Raw genomic sequence first — 22,422 nt, 5'->3', positions numbered from 1 at the left:
ATTTTATTTCAATCATTATTGTTAACAGTGTTAATAATAATAATAATTAAACGCAAATAATAATAAAATAAGCTATTATTAGTATTATTAATACTATTCTTAATTATAATTATATTTTATTAATATTGTTAACAGTATTAAAAATAATAATACTAATTAGTAGTATTTTCAAGAAAGAAAATTTATTTTATTGACTTAATATGGTTTCTTATTTGTTAGTGGGTTGTAAACTCTCATCAGATGCATTACTGCATTCTCATGCATTTTTTGATGCAATTGATATATTAATAAATCAAGAGCCTTTATTATTTTTTGAAATTTATACCATGAAAATAATTATTCTCTTCTCTTTTTTTCAGTATATATTGCAGTCTGATTATTGTAAGTGATAAGTAAGCTAGCAGTCATCCTGATTAGTCAAAAATCATTGACGGAATTTAATGCATTTTAATTCGTACAGATTCATATCTCACTCATATTTAGACATGTTTCTACTTTCTCTCCCCTTTCCCTGTGTGTCAACAGCATCTAACTACACCCCAAAGGCTCTTTTAAGAGCCCTAGCACATAGCGACTTTGTCTTTGTAAGTATATGTTTTGAATGCCTACCAGATACATTCTTAGTAAAGTTATAAGTCAGATGTTGGCCTGGAGACTCATATAGATTTCATGATTCAGTTTGTTTCAAAAGCTCTTGCAGTTTCTGATCTCTTTTTCGATTCATGATACCAATGCATTTACCTAAAACAACCCAATGATTATCTTTTTTTAATTTAGTAGATTTTTACATCGTTTTCAAGTGCCTCCTCCATTGAGTTTATTTTCTTACCATCTTTTACTTCAAGGTAAGTAATATTCTTTGGCTTCACTTCAAGCTTTGTTTATTATTTTAATTTTTTATGTAGTCATCTAAGACTTTTATGTAGTCTAAGATTTTAAGTAACTTCATGTGTTTTTAATGATGGGTTTGCACAGTAATCAAAATACAGTAATCAGAATAATTCAATCAAAAATGATAAGTGAGATTTGTTGTTAGAAAAACAGAAGCACATTCTGACATTACACTAAAATATTTACAGACTTAACAATGAGTGCGGACAAAATAGAACGTTCGAGGCAGTATCTAAGATCCTGGAGAGCAACTAAACGTGTTCTTCAAAAGATATCTACACAAAATAACAACACTGAATTGGACAGTCTGGAAGAGTCCTAAACAGTCACAGAAGGTCAATGGGATGCAGGTGATACCTTAGGTTCCACGGAGAACACAATGAACCTTTCATCTCCAATGTCCTCTGAAGCATCCTGGCCTTCAGAAGAAACTGACTGGGAGGATGACTTAGAGGAAGTCATGGACATTGCAGAAAAAAAGATGGTACATCTGACCAGGAAGACAGCATGGCAAGCTTATCCCTGGCAACAGAACTGGCATCCTGGGCTTCTCAGTTCGAAGTAAAGAACAATGCTGTTGACCATCTGTTGAAAATTCTTCAGAAACATGGCCACACTAATCTTCCATCCTCTGCTCGTACTCTGCTCAAAACACCTAGGAAAATAACCACAATGCAGAAATGTGGCATGGAGTATTTGCATTACCCACTGCGTCAACAGTTGCTGGACAAACTGTATAAGTACCCTGTTGAAGAGATCCTGGACCATGACACAATTAATCTGTCATTCAACATTGATGGCCTGCCATTGTTCAAGAGCTCAAGTAAAGTTATGTGGCCTGTGCTCTGTGCTGTCCATCTCAAGCCCATCATCGTTTTTCCAGCAACGTTAACATGCGGAAACAAGAAACCCACCGATCTGACTTTCCTAGATGATGTTATTGCAGACCTCAATGATCTGATGTCTCATGGCCTTCAGTATAAGGAGAGAAATTTCACTATTAATGTTCTCTGCATTGTGTGTGATGCTCCAGCAAAAGCCTTTACACGAGGCACAAAGCTGTGCTCTGGGTACTATGGATGTGATAAATGTGACCAGAAAGGTGAATGGTTTAATAAAGTAACATTTCCAGCCACAGAAAACCTCACCTTGCGCACAGATGATTCATTTAGGAGCCAAGTTCAGCCTGAGCATCACAATGCCAATACTCCACTCATCCAGCTGCCCATTGATATGGTCAAAAGCTTCCCAATCGACTACATGCATCAGGCATGCTTGGGGGTGATGAAGAGGCTTCTTGTCAGTTGGACCCGTGGAGAAAGAAGAGTCAGGCTCTCCACCACCCAAAAACAAGTAGTCAGCTCTAGGTTGCTTCAGCTTAGGAGTCAAATTCCTTCCATTTTTGCTCGCACCCCTCGAGGCCTGGATGAGCTGGAGAGATGGAAGGCAACAGAATTCCGTCAATTCTTGCTGTATACAGGCAAGCTTGTGTTGAAAGGAATTCTTGGGCATGACATGTACCTACATTTCTTGGCATTCAGTGTGGCAATGTGCATTTTAGTTTCCCCAACACTGGTCAAAAAGCACTCAGAATATGCTAGATGCTTGCTCAGCTACTTTGTCAGCAGAGGACGAGAGCTCTATGGAAATGAGTTCATAGTGTACAACATCCACTCAATGCTCCACATCACTGATGATGCTATACAATTTCATGGTCTGGACAACTGCAGTGCATTTAAATTCGAAACATACCTGCATACAATCAAGAAGATGGTACGAAGTGGAACACACCCTCTTAGCCAGATTGCCAACAGGATTGAGGAAAGACGTGCATCCACAATTAAAAACAACAAAGACAGACAAACAAAGAAGAGCAAGGATAGAGCATTCATCCTAGATGATGACAATGGCTGCGAGATCACCAATGATGAGGAGAAAGATGGACATGTTCTTTGCAGAATTTATCATAGTCCTGCACCATTGTTCATTGAGCCCTGCCCCTCATTCCTTCTGGGGGTGTACAACTTCAGTAAAAACAAACGACAATGAGGTGGATCTCCAAAAACTAATTGAAAAGAGAGCAATCAAGATCGAAAATGGAGACACAGTGACATTCATGGCCATCTTACACCAGCAGTGAATCTTTTATAACAATGTACTTACTTAGAAGTTCCACATCAACAATATAATCTTGATCAAAAATATAAAAATTAAGAAATGTATATAAATATTTTAACAATGTCTCTGACTTCACTGGACGCATGCTAGCAACAATACAGCTACTGGCCACCTACAAACCCCACTAAAAGGGCAAAAAAAGAAGACATTCCTGATGAAAAAAATTGGCAAATGGTAATGATTAATTTATTTGAGGATACTTTAATTATCTGATTGTACATTATGATTATATTTTAATTGTTTTACCATTGGCTTTATATTTTCAGACAATTTTGCAAAGGCCCTCAAGTGGTGCAACATAATATCATTCTGCTGTGGAGAGTGATGTTGACACCTACAGAAAAAGGCCACAAAAAAACCTGCCCGTTATGATGATAGCAGCGATGGTATGCATTACTTTCAGTCTTTGAGTATTGTGTAGTCCATTAAGATCTTCTGATAGTGAAACAGAAAAAATCTGATCATTATCAACTTTCAAAGAATACATTGCTAACTGCACATTAATAATGTGTGATCTATTTAGATGAGACACCACTGAGGGCTGACCCCAAGAAAAAGAAAGCATCAAGGTACCATTTTAAATACCATTCAACAAATGGAAATTTAAATTCAGGTTAAAGTAAATTAACATTTTGCATGCTATTTAGATGGACCATTTCCTAAAAAACCTAAAGAAAAGGCCAGACAAAGGTATAAGTATATTTGTATGCTCTTTTTAAACAACTAAATAAATTATTTAAATTTAATGTTTAAAATGAAAATTTCCCCTGAAACATATTTGTTATTTTACATTTCATTGATACAGCAACAGAGGCTACACTTCCCATCCCACCCCAACATAAACCAAGTACATTAGTACAAACAAATCAAACAGTATAGTACCATGAGTACATAAAATATATTTTCTGCAATTACATGTACTTCTTTTTTGTCTTTGTATTCTCAAAATAGAAAAAGTCAAAGAGTCTTCCCAGAATGACCATTCAGATCCCAGTACATCACATGATTTATCTAAAGGTAGAATTGAATAAATTATTTAACTCTATGGGGTGAATTCACTAAGAATTAATTACGCTCCACTGACATTTTTGTGTACACTGTCTGTGCTGGTTTATAGCCAAATTGACAAAAGAACCATGCAAATCGGGCAATGGAAATTATTATTGGATAAATTACTGCTGCCATTATCTATACAGAAACTTCCTTTTAATAATTTTCACAATAAATGTATTATTTTAAATTATTTAAGAATAATTTGTCAGATATATAAATGTTGTACTTGTTGTACAGAAAAGAATGACAACTCAGATACTCAGATTGCAACTGCTTAAAACATTCTACTGGTGCCTACTAAGACAGGTTTTTGTAGTAAAATATCACAGGCAAAAGTGGCATATCCGCTTAGTGGATTCGTCTCAATATGATGTTTTTCAAGGTTCAAGTTGACAACTGTGTTTTTATCATGCTTGCAGATCTTGATGAATCACCCATATTTCATTCTGTGTCTGTGGCAGAATATATTACTGAAGGTAAAATTTTATTTGTATTCAACATCTGTAAACTTTATTTGAATTGATTTTAGATTGAATTGAAAGTAACTGATGTTAGAAGTTAGATGAGGCAATGATAATAACATTGCGTATGCAACAAAATAACATTGGTAAATAGGTCATATCATGAGGAATCAAATTGTCTGTACAAGATACCTTTTCCCACACAGAATAATTCAAAGTGAGTGCTTGTTGTATAACATTACATAACTTTTTTAGAGGAGAGACAAACAACTGCAAGGGCTGACCACACGAAGACCCAACGACCCAACAAAGAGTGAGCTTAAAGGTACATTTTATAGGCCTAAGAAACAAATGCATCGAATGTAAATTATAAAAAGAAAAAGAGTACATATTGATACTGAGTTCTTCCTTTAGATAGCGTTTTAAGTGAATTATGGTGTAAAGGTCATTTTTCCTCCAATTAGACAGGTTTATGATATTTTTATTGTAGTTAATATATTACACTATATTATGCTACTTTTTGGTTCACCAAGTGTGTAACTGGTGCTCTCTAATTACAGAAACACTGGAGGTTCTGCTACGAAAAGTAGACAGCCTGGCAGCCACCCAGAGAGAAATACTCATCCTACTGAGGAAATGCCAGGGTCATCAGAGAGCGGAAGACATCCTGGAGCTCAATATTGCTCAGAACAAAGAGGAGCTTGAGGCCCTTGACAACCGTCTTAAAGACTCGGATTTCAGAAAGAGAGTGGTGAGTATTTTGGTTATTTTCCGGGGCACATAAAATTACCTTCTATTTATTTAAATATGATTTAACAATTACAAAACACATTCATGGTTATGTCATTATTGTTTTTTAACACTAATTTACAAGCAATGGAAAGTAGCATTACTATTATTTCAATTCTTTTTAGTCATATTTATTTAATAAATTATTTAATGAATTCCTCATTCCTAATAAATAAAATCTATAAATCGGTGATACAGTATTTCTGTAGCAAATACGCACAATTTCTTTATTAATATATACAATTATGTAAGTTTCTACTTTAACATATTCAACAACTAAATTGTGACAATGAGAAATGAACAATGACTATGAGTTTGTTGACTGTACTAACCTGCATGCCAAACCATGATGTTTCACAGATTCACCATCTCAGCCTTATTGGTGGGGCAAATCCAGGGGATTGTGTGAGGAGAGTGATGCGGGCAGTAGCGACAAACATCGTGTGGAGCCACTTCAGTTTGAAGGGGAAAAGGGAGAAAATGCCTCTGATTGACACAACTCTGTGTAAAGTCATCAAACGTGAGTCTGAAAAAAATAAATAACATTGTAAAGAATGAACATTTCTTTTTATGTCATTCAAAATTTCTTTCTTGCATATAATTTACAACACAAATAAATCAACATGCACTTCAAAAGTTACACAAGTTTCATAGTACTTGCATGAATAGTACATTTCCATATCAAAGAAATAATCAACTCACTCTACTGACGAACACAATCTGGATCTCAAAGAGTGCCTATTCAGCCTATATTCTCCCCTAAACCTTGTTAAACCCATCGCACGGGTCGGGTGATGCAATAGACACACTGCTAACCGCACTTTTTGAAACTGTAAGTCTCATGATTCATTTTTTATCGACATAACATCTCGTTGTTACGAGAAAATGTCTCTTTACCTTTCATATTAAACCCTGATTGTCACAGGAGTTGCATCTTATTCTCAAGATGTTATGAAAAGGACTGACTTAAAATGAAAAGCATTTCATTTTTGCTTTTTCCAATCGATATTATTTATCAGGACTATAAAAACAAATAAAAAATAACAACAATAAAATGTGTATAGTTACATTACCGGTCTGTAAACTTTTTTCTCCACAAATGCCCACGTTAACGTCTGTTTTAAATAGAACAAGAGCTTTATTTTAAGATAAGTTAAGCCCAAAACACAATTTCCACGTTAGTCAACATTTTCACAGCATTTTTGTTAGGAAAATGTTACAAACTGCTTTCATCACCCTGGACAGCTCCCATAACTAAGCTCATGTGCATGTTTAAATATCAATAAACCTAATATTATGTCCTCGATTTAATTTGCAAAATCTCTGTAATTTATGTGACCTTAAGCCTATGAGTTTCCTCACAATATGCAACATTTAATCAACAAACATAAATCACCACACGGGATAAGGTTAGATCAAAATCAGACTTACCTTTGTCTTTGAGAAGATTTTAAAATGGTATATTATTCCTGAATAATTAGCAGTAGCAAGAAACTGAACATTTCCTGTGAAGAGGGAAGAAAAAAACGTTTCATGTGAAAAGATTTCCTCTGCAGAGTCGTTACAACAGACGTTATCTTAAAGGCGGATAATAACAACCAATCAGCAATTGCTCCTTTGGAGTCATTTCGGATTTGTTTTACTTTTGCTGCGGGGTTAAGGCAGAGTTATGTAGTTACTATCAGACAAACTCGACAAATTCACGGTGCGTGAATTTCATGTAGACGTTATCATATTCCCTATAAGGAACAATAAGAGCTTGCAGTGAGATTTTTTTTTAAAAAGCCAATTTTTTCCCCAGTGCACATCAAAGACAGAATTTCGCCATTTGGAGCAAAAGGCCAGTTTATAAATTGCATTTTTTGCAAAAAATAATGTGACACAGTTTAATATCATATATCCCTTATTTTGCCATTTTTAGCCTAATACAACTCTTATTTAAAGGTTACAATGAAAATGACTAACCTGTTGTTTTGTTGTTGTGCTGTTTCTTTAGGATCGACTGCCAGTAGGCCCTGCAGAATTGGAGTAGTTCGCTTGTTCTGCATTCCTCTACATTCCCTTCTTTGTTCAAACGAATTATAATTGTGTTATAATTAATTAAAATGTTATTGTGTACTGTTGTTTTCAAAATAAATTAGCTGAATTTACCTAATTTTGAGTATGCATTCATCATTCAGCAGATTTAAATAGTCTTTAAATGAGGTGTGGGCAAATGAGGACACCAACTGTCCGCCTTGAAAATGACATATTTAGTACCAGCACAGGACGTTGTCACAACGTCGTGCTTACTAACTGGTAACGTCGCAACGTGACGTTGTCACAACGTCGTGCTTACTAACTGGTAACGTCACAAAGTTACGTTGTAACAACGTATCTGGGACTTTCACTTTTCCGGTTGCCACGACGTAACTAATTACGTCGCCACGACGAAAGTTTGGTCACCAGATTACGTTGCAGTTACGTAACAGTTACGTATTTGTGTTAGCTGGGTAGGTGGAGTTCTAAGCCTATTTTCTGTATTCTCGTTGTTTTAACGTATGAAGAAGACTTACATGTTGTTGAGAACGCAGTAAAGTGTGACGCATATTTCGTTCTGTGAGTTTTATGAGTACTCCGAGTCTTTATTAAAACCAACACATGAAACATATGTCTAAAGAAAGTAGGGATGGGCTGATCGATGCGAACGTATCAAAACTTCCGAGTATGATGTTGTTTTAGGGTTGTCTGACTAGAGCTGTCGCGATAGTCAATATATCGACTTATCGCATGATATATGGAAATGAGCGCGATCATTTTTGGTGCCGCGATATATTGCAACTGATCATTTGTTTTATTATTAAAAATAATAATCAGATTCATTTTTACATTCAAATGAATGTCACCAACATTTTAGTTGATCGCGCTGCCTCTGTCATCTTGTCTGCACTCTGTGTCGGAGGCGGGGCTCAGGCAGCGTGTCCACACACACACACACACAGAGAGAGAGAGAGAGAGAGAGAGAGAGAGAGCGGACACCGTCAGGTGAAGAGAAGGCGACCAACTGCATTTGAAAGTGCTCTGTTTCGTGACATCTTCGGCGAGCCAGTTAGGAAGAACGAGTCCAACATGGAATTGATTTCAAAGCCGCAATCTTCAGCTCCGGTGTGGGAACATTTTGGCTTTAAGCCGAACGAGAGAGGAGAGTTAATTGACGTTGCGATTTAAAGTTGCCTTTTCAACTTTGCTCGCATCTTCACGAAGGTTTGTCGGTTGTATACAATGTTTGCCTGTTTGAACATTCAAGCGATTTTACACTATTCAACTCAACAAATGTGAAAACAACTCAAGTACATGTTTGCGAGCAGATTGAGTGACACAGCGATCGAGCCGCGTCGTGTCTAATGCTGCGTTCACACCGGACGCGAATAGCGCGTCAAATTCGCGCCTACCGCGTCTAGTTATACGCTTGACCACTTTGAATCCATTCGCGCGTCAAGAGCGAAATTGACGCGCGTAAAAAACAAAAGTTTGAAGCGAAATTTACGCGCGTGACGCGCGTCAGAGGCGAAATCCGTTGACGGCCATCTTTTTACAAGATGGCTGATGTTGATCGAGCATTCGTGGAGAGAGTCACCGCTCTGTATTTGCTCTGGAGAGCAGAACAGTGGCGTATGGGTCGTCGTCGCCGTACTTGGGTCCACCAGACCCTCCGGAGGCGTTCCCAGTTCGGCGAATTTCATCATTTGCTCCAGGAGCTGCGCCTGGATGACGGCCGCTTTCAGCGGTACTTCCGCTTGTCCCGCGCCCAATTTGATGACCTGTTGTCCCGCATCGGAGCGAGGATACAGGCGCTCTATCCCAGCTGCGGAGCGCCTGTCCATCTGTCTTCGGTTAGTAAATGTATATAAAATGTTAAATACAGTATATTAAATATATGTTAATTTACGCTATGCTAGCAATGTTTTTCAAACTGTGTGGTACGGATACCACTGTTGGTGCTCTTTCTAGTGATACTCAATTAACTGCTGTAACGTTAACCAAAAAAATAAAATATTATTTTGGCAGACGTGATAATGTCTCTATCTGTAAGCAATATGTAGTGCTCTTTCTAGTGATAACGTTACTCGGTTAACTGCTATAACCTAAAAATGATACTGTCATGTCTCTATCTGTAAGCAATGGTAGTAACGTTACTCTTTCTTTTGATAATCAGTTGGTTATTGGCACACTAGTGATTTAAACCATATACACATATACCCTTTTGTTTTGAAGATTCAAAACTTTGTTAAATTGCTTGCAAAATTGCTAGCAAACAAACAAATATGGTGCATTAAAGTAAAACAGACTGGTTATTGTATATAGTTGAATATGTAACTACAAGTGTACTTATAAAAATATTTTCTAGGTTTCTTGCCACAGGGGACTCATTCAGGACCATAGCGTCCAGCTTCAGGGTTGGTGTCTCAACAGTGAGCCAGATCGTCCACCAGGTTGTGACTGCAATCTGGGACTGTCTTGTGGAGGAGTACATGGCTGTGCCCACCACTGATGACTGGCGTGTCTTCAATTACCGCCTCTCCAGAGCCAGGCGCGGGACATGCTGGAGAGGAGCCACTGCCAGGTCTGGGTCGGGTTGCGGCCAACAACTCCTCCAGAGAGGCACTCCGGGTGAGGGATGTCTTCATGGCACACTTCTCGGCGGAGGGAGCAGTACCATGGCAGCCGACGGAGTAGCGTTTGAAGTCCTCCTCATGACTTCCCCACAACGGCTCTTTTAAGAGCCACCCACAAACCTATAAAGAGCTAAACTATCTAAAAATAGTCCATTATTATTATATATATATATATATTTTTTTTCCCAGGTTGTCAGCCCCAGTTCCAGGATGTCAGGTCCACAACATGCACATTTATTAAGTTGAGACTTTTTAAAAACGTCAGGTTTTCCATGGTAGTATATCAGGTTAAATTATTTATTTATTTTTGTTTTGATGATAAATGGAGCCAGCCTCAAAAAGTAATTAACCTGTCCTGTGTTTTTTTCCTTATTCAACACTGTCCAGACACTAATGTTGGTTGTCTTTACATTACAATAATAATGTTTCATATAATCTAGATTTAGATATGGAATAAATAGCAATCAATACAAAATCAAAATGTCTCATATATTGAAATCAAGTTATGTGATAAAAGATTTGCTTTGTTTGTGCATTAGAACCACACCAGGCATTTAGTCCTATTACAAAATAATTTATTGAGGCCAAACATATGAAGTAATTTTAGGTATAACATTAAAAAACATATTTAGGCAAAACGTAAAAAAAATTATTTAGGCAAAACATATAAAATAACAATATGAACTGAAAAAAAATGAACAATATTTGCAAACTATTTACATTAAGAGACAGGAACAAAAAGGACCTCGCTTGAAGGTGGAAGAGCCACAGGGAATGGCATAGGAGAAGAGGAAGGAGGGCAGCAGGCAGCTAGGCTCCTGATTGGTTAACGCGGCGCAATTGACGCCAAAGTTCAGATTTTTCAACTCGGGCGGCAGACGCGATTCGCGTCAAACGCGTGAATGCACAAAATGCACCATTCGCGCAGTAACGCGCTAGACGCGCCAGACGCTCAATTACGCGCGAACTTGACGCGCGAATGAGGCGTATTCGCGTCTACCGCGCCGCGCTCACGCCTCATTCGCGCCGCAGGAATTTTTTACGCGCGTAACGCGTCTTTGCATTGACTTAACATTGAAATCACTCGCGCCTGACGCGCTATTCGCGTCCGGTGTGAACGTAGCATAACGCTCGCTCGAACGCCGATGAGATTTCGCTTTCGCTGCTGCTTGCGTCTGAACGGACAATTTCATACAACAAAGTGTAAAAATACATGATATATTGAGGAGTCTGTTATGTCTCAAGTGAACAAACAGTTGAGAAAGAAATCTGGTATAATTATATTAAATTCTGGCATTATTCCAGGTGACGTCCTGCTATATTTTTCTCTCGAAACAGCGGAAACAACTTAAACAAAATACTGCGTTATTTGTGCCCATACTGATACATTTAATACATCATCACAAACTATGAAAGTCGTACTTTTATTTGTGTACACTTAAAATAACAACAAAACCTTGTGCTTTTGTAAAATAAAGAAAATAAACCGGCTGCGCTGTCTCTGTCTTCGCGATTATTTTTCTGAAACACGTCACAAAATTCAAGTGAACAAAATCAGCCATTCACGCAATCTGTATTTTATCATCTCACAATGAATACAGATGCAACAAGCACAGCACAAAACGAAAATAATGATACTTCTCAGTTCTCAAAAGATTAAACTGAACTGTGCCTTGAATATCGTATCATGCGATAAAACCCTCTTAAAGAGACAGTAACAATTTAGCCTTCGCCCTGAACATAGACATCCCAAGTCATTGAAAAGTACAAATGGTATTATTTTAAGTTTTTTAATTTCTCTCTTACGCTGTAAAATGCCACGTTTTTGAATGGCATGTAAAATGTAAAAATAATCACTCAATCTCCTTTTTTTCTCTGATCTGTTGCTATTTTAATGATTTAAAAATCAAACTGACCATTTAAAGTGTGAGCTTGTACATTTTTAAATTTATAAACAGTCACAGCAATGCAGTGTTATTATGTACCTAGATAGTCTTTCAAATAAAATGAGTTTACCCCAAAAATATATTTCTCTCATCATTTACTCACCCTCAGGCACGTGCACACATAGACATCAAAGGGGCTTGAGCACCTGCCCTTTTTCTTCCTCGAGAGAAAGTGCCCTTTTTTCTGGGATGTTTATTTTTTTATAAATAAATTAATATATATATTCCTGTTTGCTACAGCTTCCTGTCAAACAAATATATTTATTAAATAAAAAATCAAAACATCAGGTCGGTAGATGAGATTTTGTCGATGCCTGCCCGCCCTCCCTCCCTCCCTCCGTGCGTGTACAGTGCCTCGACTATACAGCTAATTAGCCAAAAGCAAATATAGTTAACTTGTGTCTTGCTAACATTCATGACTCATGAGCTACTAGCTAATGTAATAGGTTAGCTAAAGTCTAGCTAAGGCAATATATCATGGCCATACAGGCCAATATACTGTACTTATTGGAGACATTACAGGTGAATACAGTCACATTTGTGTGATGTACTTAACATAATGATAAATAATCTTAAGATATTATATCAGTATGCTATGTATTGTGAATACACCCATGTTAAACATAAAAATGTACTTCCATTGCATATCATAGGAACACATAAGCGTAAATTATAATTACATTGATAAACCTGTACAAAGACCTCCAGATAAATACTGGCCTTCTGGATTAACACATTTAAGTGCTGCAAAAGATATTGACCTATGACATCAAAAATTATTCTACATTTGAATTATCTCATAGATGTGACTATTGTGGTTCACAGTCATTGGTCCTGTCCTAAATGGCACACTTCATATGAATTTTCAGTCTTGTGTACTTATTTCATGTGTCCATTAACTCCATGAGACCGTAGGGTGTCTCATTTTTCATTTTATGTATCGGAAGGGTGCTCACGCATATTTTGTGGTCGATATGTGCCCTCGATGCACATTTTTGCAGAGCACACACTGATGCGAGCTCTACAGCACACATCTTCTCAACAGTCAAAGCGAGGTTACGTTATTGCCCATCGTGCACAGCAACCCTAAAGGCACGGGGGTGGCGGTGCCACCGGCTTGGGCCCGCCATCGCTGCTCGCAGCTATATTTATTATTATTTTTTTTACGACTTACGGGGCACTTTTGGGGCTCTTAACATGCTCAAAAACTCTTGAAACTTTGCACACGGGTCAGAACCTGCGGTCATTAGGGCCGGGCTGAAGCTGGTACCGGGCGTGGCAGGGGGCTCGACAGCGCCCCTGGAACAGGGTCCGAAAACTTGGTCTATAACTCAAACACGCTTGCATGTAATAATATGAAACTGGGTACACATATAGATCTCATCGTTTCATATATCCTTCATACTTTTACTTTTTACCCCAGACCAACAGGAAACCGTCTATTTAGGGTTGTTTGAAAACGCACGCAATGGAATTTGGAATACTCCTCCCAGAGAATTCCACCAGTCGCCACCAAACTCGGTCAGCATGATGTCAAGACATTGAGCATGAAAAATTGCCGGCAGATTTTTGATATCTCTAACGGTTTGGCCGTGGCGAGGAAACGAAATGATGGCGAGAAACGAGAAACAGTCAGAGTGGTATAACTTCTGCATACATTAATTGATCTCGATGAAACTTCAGCCGTGTGTTCGCTGTAAGAGGCCGGTCGCATGGATGTGACTATTGTGAGTCAAAGTTATAGCGCCACCAACTGGCAGAAGGAAGTGTGTCACTTTCAAAATGCTTTAAAATCACCCACTTATAGTTACACGATTTACTTCAAACTTTAGTTGTATAATGTAAACACACGGCAGATGTAGACGTGTGAAAGGATTATTGATATCTTAAATACTGTTGTCGTGGCAGCTCTTCAAACTTGAATTTCCTTTTTTGATGCCTGGTGCAGGGGCTCAGTAGCGCCACCTTCAGACAAAAGTGGGGTATTGGTTTCATACTTTGACCTAGAGTCAGATATTTTGGTTTGAATGTGGAACACATTGTACAAGAACTTTGAAGTTCAAAAAAGCACATAAATGCAGCTTAAACAGCAAGGAAGTGTGTTATAACTTCTGCATACATTACTTGATCTCGATGAAACTTCAGCAGTTTCTTCACTGGAAGAGGCCGGTCGCGTGGATGTGACTATTGTGAGTCAAAGTTATAGCGCCACCAACTGGCAGAAGGAAGTGTGTCACTTTCAAAATGCTTTGAAATCATCCTCTTATGTCTCAAGTGAACAAACAGACCAACAGAAAGTCAGATATTTTGGTTTGAATGTGGAACACATTGCAAATGAACTTTGAAGCTCCAAAAAGCACACAAAGGAAGCATAAAAGCAAGGAAGTGTGTTATAACTTTTGCATACATTAACTGATCTCGATGAAACTTCAGCAGTGTGTTTACGGGAAGAGGCCGGTCGCATGGATGTGACTACTGTGAGTCAAAGTTATAGCGCCACCAACTGGCAGAAGGAAGTGTGTCACTTTCAAAATGCTTTGAAATCACCCCTTATGTCTCAATTGAACAAACAGTTGATAAAGAAATCGGGTATCAATATATTGAATTATGAATTATTGCAGTGATCAACTGTGATGTCCGGTTAAGATGAAAATAAACTATCGCTCTGTCTAAGCGATTATCTTTCTGAAACACGTCACAAAAACTTACAGAAACAGATAACACAAACATGATGTTGGAAATATACACTTATCAGAATAGTTATATTAAACTTGTCTATTTCAGTTAAAGCCATTTCAGTTATAAAGCTGTCTCATATGTAATTTCTCCTTTAATTCTATAATATAACCACTAGGTGGAGGTCTAAGCACATTTTCTGTATTCTCGTTGTTTTAACGTAAGAAGAAGACTTGTGCGTGTTGACTGTTGAGAACGGTGTTTGGAGTTTTTAAAAGAGGCGGACCAGACGGAAAAACAAGACATACTGCATCATTACGTTCAATATTTTAACGAGGGCCACTCGTGACGCTGTACACGGTGTAAACATCAGCTTGAGGACTCTTAAAAATGTATATAGGTCTCAGTTCTGGATGGAGTTATTTGCAGACCTTAGAGATGCTGGATACTTCAACGGGAGTCGTGAGCGTCATTGCTTTGGTGATACAATAAAAAAATACTCTACAAAAAAAAAAAAAAAAAAAAAAAAAGGGTTTCACGGGGTCTTAAAAAGTCTTAAAAAGTCTAAAATTTCAAAATGACAATTTAAGGCCTTAAAAAGTCTTAAATTTGCTGAAGTATTGTGTTCTAGGTCTTAAATAATTTTTAACAGGTCTTAATTTTCCTACGTCCATGTAAATCTCATTTAAATGCTCCCTAGCGCTTTGGAATGTTTTTTTTTTAATTCCGTGGTGTTGTAGTTTCTTATTTCAGCTAGTCCAAATGTAATTCGCTGTATTATGACTACAAAATAGACCAACATGCAACAGCCAATCAGCTTTGAGCTTTCGTGTTATTGGCGCGAGTCTCTCGGATACCACAGAAAGACGTTAAACGGATTTTATTCAGCTATGAGGAAGTGCAAGTTTAGCGATACTTGGCTTGAAAAATCTGAATTTCGGTGCTTGGTTAAAGCCAGTTGCAAATAACGCATTTGAAGCCTACTGCTTATGCAAGAAAGCTATTAAATTGGGAATGTTGGGTGTACGGGCTGGAGTCTCATTCAAAAGTGAAAAACATCTAACTGCTGTGAAGGGTCTCCAGCAAACGACAGCCATCAGCCATTACGCGCTTTGGAATAGCGGATGATGACTAATTTCCAAAATCACGGGACCGTTCGTGCTGATGTTCGACGAAAGTCTTAATCGCACCACCAAAACGAAACAGCTGGACCTGTACCTTTTTGGTCTGCTGCGAATGGGTCGAGACTGCAATAAATAAAAATAAAAAGGAATAGGCTACAATAAATGATCTATGGCAGGGCTAGTATAATGGTGGCCCCCAGATCATCATTATCTGGCCCTCCAACAGTTTTTTTATGTTTAAAAACCCTCACAATCTGATATCAAAGTGCCCTCTCAGCAAAGGTTTAGCGCGTTCATAGGCAACCGCATTCATCGGTGAGTTTAACAACGCTCATTGTGGCGTACAACCCCATTCATCGGTGAGTTTAACAACGCTCAACTGCAGGTAAAGCAGCATTCAGAGGTGAGTTTAACCAAAACAACGCTAAACTGCATGTGGCTAATGTTTACACTCAGGGTACATTACGGCATGTTTTCCATAACGTTACGACGTTCTCAATATAATTCATAATCCCACGTTTATAATGAACAACGCGTTATGGTTATTGTGTTATTAAAAACTGTGTACGCAGGTGTTACAGTTAACATGGTAACACTAAGTTACACCTGGTTTACTTGTATGTTACTGATTAAGAAGTAATGTCAAAAAACAGTTATAACTGCATGAAGATGAATGGTAACACAATACTGGCAAAATACTGTTTACATCTTGCAAATGCATATGATTCAAGACTAGAATTCCCCCAGAACGGAGGGAGGGGCGGGGTGACCAAACCTCATTATCATTTAAAGTCATATGCACTGAAACGGCGTGCTGAAAACGGAGCTGTTTTTGAGCAGTTAAAATTAGTGTTTTCTTAAAATACTAATGAGAATTTTTAATAAAAGTATATTACAAAGTTTTCATTTAGACCCTAAAGATTCATATTAACTTGTACAAAAATGGCATTATATGACCCCTTTAAGGTTACAAATACACACACACACACACACACACTCCATCATTGCAATCTTGACATTGCAGCCTGTTCATTATAGCCGCAATAAAATATAATAATAAAATAGTAAACCTACCATATAAAAATTACTCTGTTTAAATAGTCAGTAGTACAATTCAGTATCATTCACAGTAAGCACCGCTCCACTGTGATGTTTCCAAGCATATTTTTACGCATGTAAAGAGGATGATTTTCTACGTCGGTATTGGAGCGTGAGTAAAGTACAAAGCCTATAATAACTGGCAGAAGGCAGTAAGAGAAACAGGAAGTCTGTTATAACTTCTGCATACATTAATTGATCTCGATCGAAACTTCAGCAGTGTGTTCGCTGTAAGAGGCCGATCGCATGGATGTTGCTATTGTGAGTCAGTTATAGCGCCACCAACTGGCAGAAGGAAGTGTGTCACTTTCAAAATGCTTTTAAATCACCCCCTTATGTCTCAAGTGAACAAACAGACCAACAGAAAGTCAGATATTTTGGTTTGAATGTGGATTTCTTGGAATTTGCACACATCTTCTCGACGGTCGAAGCGAGCTTACGTTATTGCCCGTCGTGCGCGGCGACCCTAAAGGCCCAGGGGTGGCGGTGCCACCGGCTTGGGCCCGTCATCGCTGCTCGCAGCTTTAATTGCTATTATTGTTATTATTGGTGGTGGTGGTATAGATATTTATATTATTACAGAAAAAATAGTCCTCCTTCCTTCTCCATTCCCTTATAAAATCGAATTCCAAAAACATTATAAATAAACTCTTATAATTTATATACTTTATTAACTGTCTGTGTCTGGCAGCTGTTCTAGTGCAGTCGGTGGGTGTGATTGGCAAGTCTTGTCGGCATGGGCATTGCCGGTTCAGTTTTTGGTTTGCCTGGCCCCTCCCTTTCCCACGTTTGCTGGCGGCCCCTTCTCTCATTTAACAGGACTGTGTCGGAGTGCTATCTAGGTTGGATGTGGTGTCTCTGGCTGGGGAGCTAACTGGTGCACATCACAGTTGCAGTCACAGATTACAGTCCAACAAAGGGCAACCAAACAATTATCAGTCAGGTCACAACCAGACCAGGTGAGCTTGGTTTGGAGGTGCCTGTCATGGTGCCCCAGCATCCTCTGTAGAGGAAGTCACAGAGGAGCACAGAGGCTTAACCGCTGGTAGGGGGGTTGGGTTTTGTCAGCGGTGGGGAGGGGGGACCGGGTGGATCGGGTGTGGGATTGGTGCTGTGTCGGGGGAGGTCTGTTGGTTGTACTTGCTGGCGATAGTGGAGCGGCTCCCAGACCTAGAGAGTTGTGTATATCGGCAAACACTTTATTGACTGGTCTAAAATTTCATAAAGCTGAGATTATATTATTATTATTATTACTACTACCATCCATCCATCCATCGTCAACCGCTTATCCTGTGTACAGGGTCGCGGGGGGCTGGAGCCAATCCCAGCTAACATTGGGCGAAAGGCGGGGGACACCCTGGACAGGTCGCCAGTCCATCGCAGGGCCACACATAGACAGACATACACTCACATTCACCTCCACATCCACATCCACATCTAGGGCAATTTTTTGGAAACACCAATTAACCTAGCCTGCATGTCTTTTGGATGGTGGGAGGAAGCCGGAGTACCCGGAGAGAACCCACGCAGACACGGGGAGAACATGCAAACTCCACACAGAAAGGCCGGGGCAACCAGGGTTTGAACCCACAACCTTATTGCTGTGAGGCGACAGTGCTAACCGCTGCACCATACTACTACTACTATTAATATTATTATTACTACTGCTACTACTACTATTGTTATTATTTGTATTACTACTGCTACTACTATTATTGTTATTATTACTACTGCTACTACTACTACTATTGTTATTATTATTAGTGGTGCTTGCAAAGCATCACTATTGTAATCTCACATACTTATTATTAGTGGTGCTTGCAAAGCATCACTATTGTAATCTCACATACTTATTAGGGCCCAAGCACAAAGTGCGTAGGACCCTATTGTTTTCGTTAGGATTATTAGGGCCCAAGCCTTGAAAAGGCAAGGCCCTATTGTTTTCGTTAGGATTATTATTATTATTATTATTATTATTTTTTTACCGACTATTGGGGCACTTTTGGGGCTCTTAACGTGCTCAAAAACTCTTGAAACTTTGCACACTGGTCAGAACCCGCGGCCATTAGGGCCGGGCTGAAGCTGGTACCGGGGCGTGGCAGGGGGGCTTGACGGCGCCCCCTGGAACGGGGTCCGAAAACTTGGTCCATAAATCAAACACGCTTGCATGTAATAATATGAAACTTGGTACACATATAGATCTCATCATTTCATATATCCTTCATACTTTTACTTTTTACCTCAGGCCAACTGGAAATCGTCTATTTAGGGTTCTTTGGAAAACACATGCAATGGAATGTGAAATACTCGTTCTAGAGAATTCCACCAATCGCCACGAAACTCAGTCAGCATGAAGTCAAGACATTGAGGATGAAAAATTGGTCAGCGGATTTTTGATATCTCGAACGGTTTGGCCATGGCGAGGAAACGAAATGATGGCACGAAAAGAGAACCAGGAAGTGTGTTCTAACTTCTGCATACATTAATTGATCTCGATGAAACTTCAGCAGTGTGTTTGCTGTACGAGGCCGATCGCATGGATGTGAGTATTGTGAGTCAAAGTTATAGCGCCACCAACTGGCAGAAGGAAGTGTGTCACTTTCAAAATGCTTTGAAATCACCCTCTTATTTTTACCCGATTTACTTAAAACTTTAGGTGTATAATGTAAACACACGGCAGATGTTGACATGTGAAAGGATTATTGATATCTTCGATACTGTCGCCGCGGCAACGCTTCAAACTAGAATATTCTTTTTTGATGCTTTTGAGACTCTTAGCATACTTGAAATTGCATGAAACTCGACAGACACATCACATTTATTAGCCAGTAGACATGTGCAAAGTTTCAGAAACGGGCGTGGTGCAGGGGCTCAGTAGCGCCACCTTTTGACAAAAGTGGGGGTTGCTTTACACTTTGACCCACAGTCACAAAACTCAGTAATTATATTGTTCTCATCGAGCCGGACAACTTTCTAATTTACAGTCATTAGCTCAGATCAACAGAAAGTCAGATATTTTGGTTTGAATGTGGATGTTTTGGAGAATTTTCTCTGCCTCTCTCACTGACCCTACGTCTCTCTGTGTCTGGGGGGAGGGTGCTGATTTGGCTGTTGAATGAGAATGCTTTTATTTTTGTTTTTCAAGTCTTTGGGGCCCTTAACGTGCTCGAAAACTCTTGAAACTTTGCACACGGGTCGGAACCCGCGGCCATCAGGGCCGGGCCGAAGATGGTACCCGGGCGTGGCAGGGGGGCTCGACAGCGCCCCCTGGAATGGGATTCGAACACTTGTCCGTATATCAAACATGCTTGCATGTAATAATATGAAACTCGGTACACTTGTAGATCTCATCGGGCCGAACAACTTTCGTGCTCTAAGTTTTACGCCAGCCCAACAGGAAGTCGGCTATTATGGGTTGTTTGGAAACACGTGCTCTGGAATTATATATATTCCTCCTAGAGAATGAATCCAATCGCCACCAAACTCGGTCGGCATGAAGTCAAGACATTGAGGATGCTACATTCTGGACGGATTTTTGATATCTCGAACGGTTTGGCCGTGGCGTGGAAATTGATTTAGGACTAAAAATGGACACATGAAGTGTGTTATAACTTAGTTAGTTCTATCTACAGTTACAAAATTCGGCGTGTATATTGTTCTCGTCAAGCCGAACAACTTTCTAATTTACAGTCATTAGCTCCGACCAACAGAAAGTCAGATATTGTGGTTTGAATGTGGATTTCTTGGAATTCCTGACAGACAGAGTGACCCCTCCCATTCTGTGTTTTTTCTCTCTGTGTCTCTCTCTCTGTCAGACAGAATGGCCTGCCATTTTTTTTGTGTGTGTGTGTGTGTGGGGAGGGAAGGGGGAGGGAATTTCTCTGTTGGTACTTTGAAGCTCCAAAAATCACATAAATGCAACATAACAGTAACCCATAACACTCCAGTGGTTTAATCCATACTTTCAGAAGGGATATTATAGGTGTGGGTGTGAAAAAGATAAATAGTATATATTGTATGTAGTATATATAGTATTTTTATATTTTTTACTATAAATTGTCCACCCTGCTCAGGAGGGGTGATATGCTTAAGTAAATCACCCAAAAAAAACAAAAAACAACTGAAACAGAACTCTTAAGAGAGAAGAGCTTGTGAAAGTGAAAGTAGAGATTTATAGTAAAAAATGACTTAATTATTGATCTGTTTCTCACCACTTCTCATTTACTTACATTGAAAGGACCAACAGAGCTGAGATATTTGTAACCCAGATGATCCAGGCTACCAGTAGAAGAGTTGAGAGATGTGTAAAAAGATGGGAAAATTAAGAAAAAGCGAATAAGAGAGAACAACGAGTGCTTTAGACGAGAAAGTGTTTCATCCAATTATGGATCGTGCTGCATTGACTGACACGACAATGAGCCAATGGTAGCAACGCACTGAGACTGCATGGGCCACACTGCTGCTGTCAAAAAAACATTGGGAGAGAGCGAGCGAGTCAGACGAAGCAGATACTCCTCATTAAAAAGTAGATATTGAGGAAAAGAAACTTGAATGCAATCCAAAGATTACATTTGAGTGAAAGTGATAACTTTGAAGAGCTGACGCCGAAGTCGAGAATAAAAACCGATGTAGATACACGGAGCGCCAAAAAGCACCGCAAATTATCTTCTTGCAAAATAAGATGTGAAATTCTTGCCTTGGTGAGTTGTTTTTTTGTTTATTGACTTGACATTTTACAAGAAACTGTTGCAGACGCAGCGGCAAATCAGTAGTGTGACATTAGAGTTCATATAGGCCGCTTGTGCATAGTGTGTGAGCTAGTGTTAATTTGCACGTTGGGCTAAAGCTAATCACATGTGAAGATGCAAACGAGTCGATGAAAAGTGACTATGTTGTGTGTAAGTGTCAAGATATTGAGTTAATACGTTGTTTGAAGTGTATACATGATATTTGTTGATGAAAGTGTTTGAATGGAAGATTAATTATTGTTCTGCCTTGTGTTTTTGCAAGGCTGTTTTCTTTTTTTTGTTGTATGTGTGTTTCTTCCGAGAAATTGTGATCAACATCCTGGATACGTGCAACGCATATGAGCGTATGTAAAAGGCGAGCCACCCACGGAGACCATTTGATTGAACTTTGATCTTGAACTCATCGAAACTGGTATGAGAAACCTTTTCGTTTTCGGACAAATTGGACCGAGACTTTGTTTTTGCATATTTTTCCTCGAGCTTTGAACGGATAGACATCGATTCTGAACTGAACGATTCTAAAGAGTCAAAAACTCTTTTGATCTGAGATATTTGACTCTGAACTGACACTAACTGAATCAATTCAATGGATTTTGAACATTTGATTCATTTGGCTGAAAAGACTGATTTGTTATTAAGTGATTTGAGTTATTAAGTTGCAATATGTTGTTTTGAGAACATTGTTTATTGTTTCTAAAAATGTTATTGGGTCATAACCAAACTGAGTCTGAGTTTTCCAAGTTTCATTTTATTAATTCATTTTCATACAAAGTATATGACAACTGTTGTCAATTGAGTTGATT

At 38.8% G+C, this 22,422-nt stretch overlaps 1 protein-coding gene across 1 annotated transcript; it reads left to right on the top strand.

Moving 5' to 3' along the window:
• The first annotated feature begins 3,878 nt into the window (after positions 1-3,878).
• LOC127641953 (uncharacterized) lies at positions 3,879-7,457 on the top strand. The gene is made up of 7 exons (XM_052124723.1): positions 3,879-3,916; positions 4,021-4,086; positions 4,542-4,598; positions 4,839-4,908; positions 5,144-5,334; positions 5,733-5,892; positions 7,369-7,457. Exons 2-7 carry the CDS (start codon positions 4,045-4,047, stop codon positions 7,455-7,457), a joined length of 609 nt encoding a protein of 202 aa, XP_051980683.1. The 5' UTR covers positions 3,879-3,916; positions 4,021-4,044.
• The last annotated feature ends 14,965 nt before the right edge of the window (positions 7,458-22,422 follow it).

Source organism: Xyrauchen texanus, unplaced genomic scaffold, assembly GCF_025860055.1.
Source record: "Xyrauchen texanus isolate HMW12.3.18 unplaced genomic scaffold, RBS_HiC_50CHRs HiC_scaffold_245, whole genome shotgun sequence".
NCBI classification, from domain to species: Eukaryota; Metazoa; Chordata; class Actinopteri; order Cypriniformes; family Catostomidae; genus Xyrauchen; species Xyrauchen texanus.
The sequence above is the reverse complement of the archived record's forward strand: the minus strand, read 5'-3'. Positions and strand labels throughout refer to the sequence as shown.

Coding starts and splice junctions, on each gene's coding strand:
- LOC127641953 (XM_052124723.1), top strand. CDS start 4,045: ATGACCATTCAGATCCCAGTACATCACATGATTTATCTAAAG. Junction 4,087..4,541: donor ATCACATGATTTATCTAAAG/GTAGAATTGAAT, acceptor TCATGCTTGCAG/ATCTTGATGAATCACCCATA. Junction 4,909..5,143: donor AACAAAGAGTGAGCTTAAAG/GTACATTTTATA, acceptor CTCTAATTACAG/AAACACTGGAGGTTCTGCTA.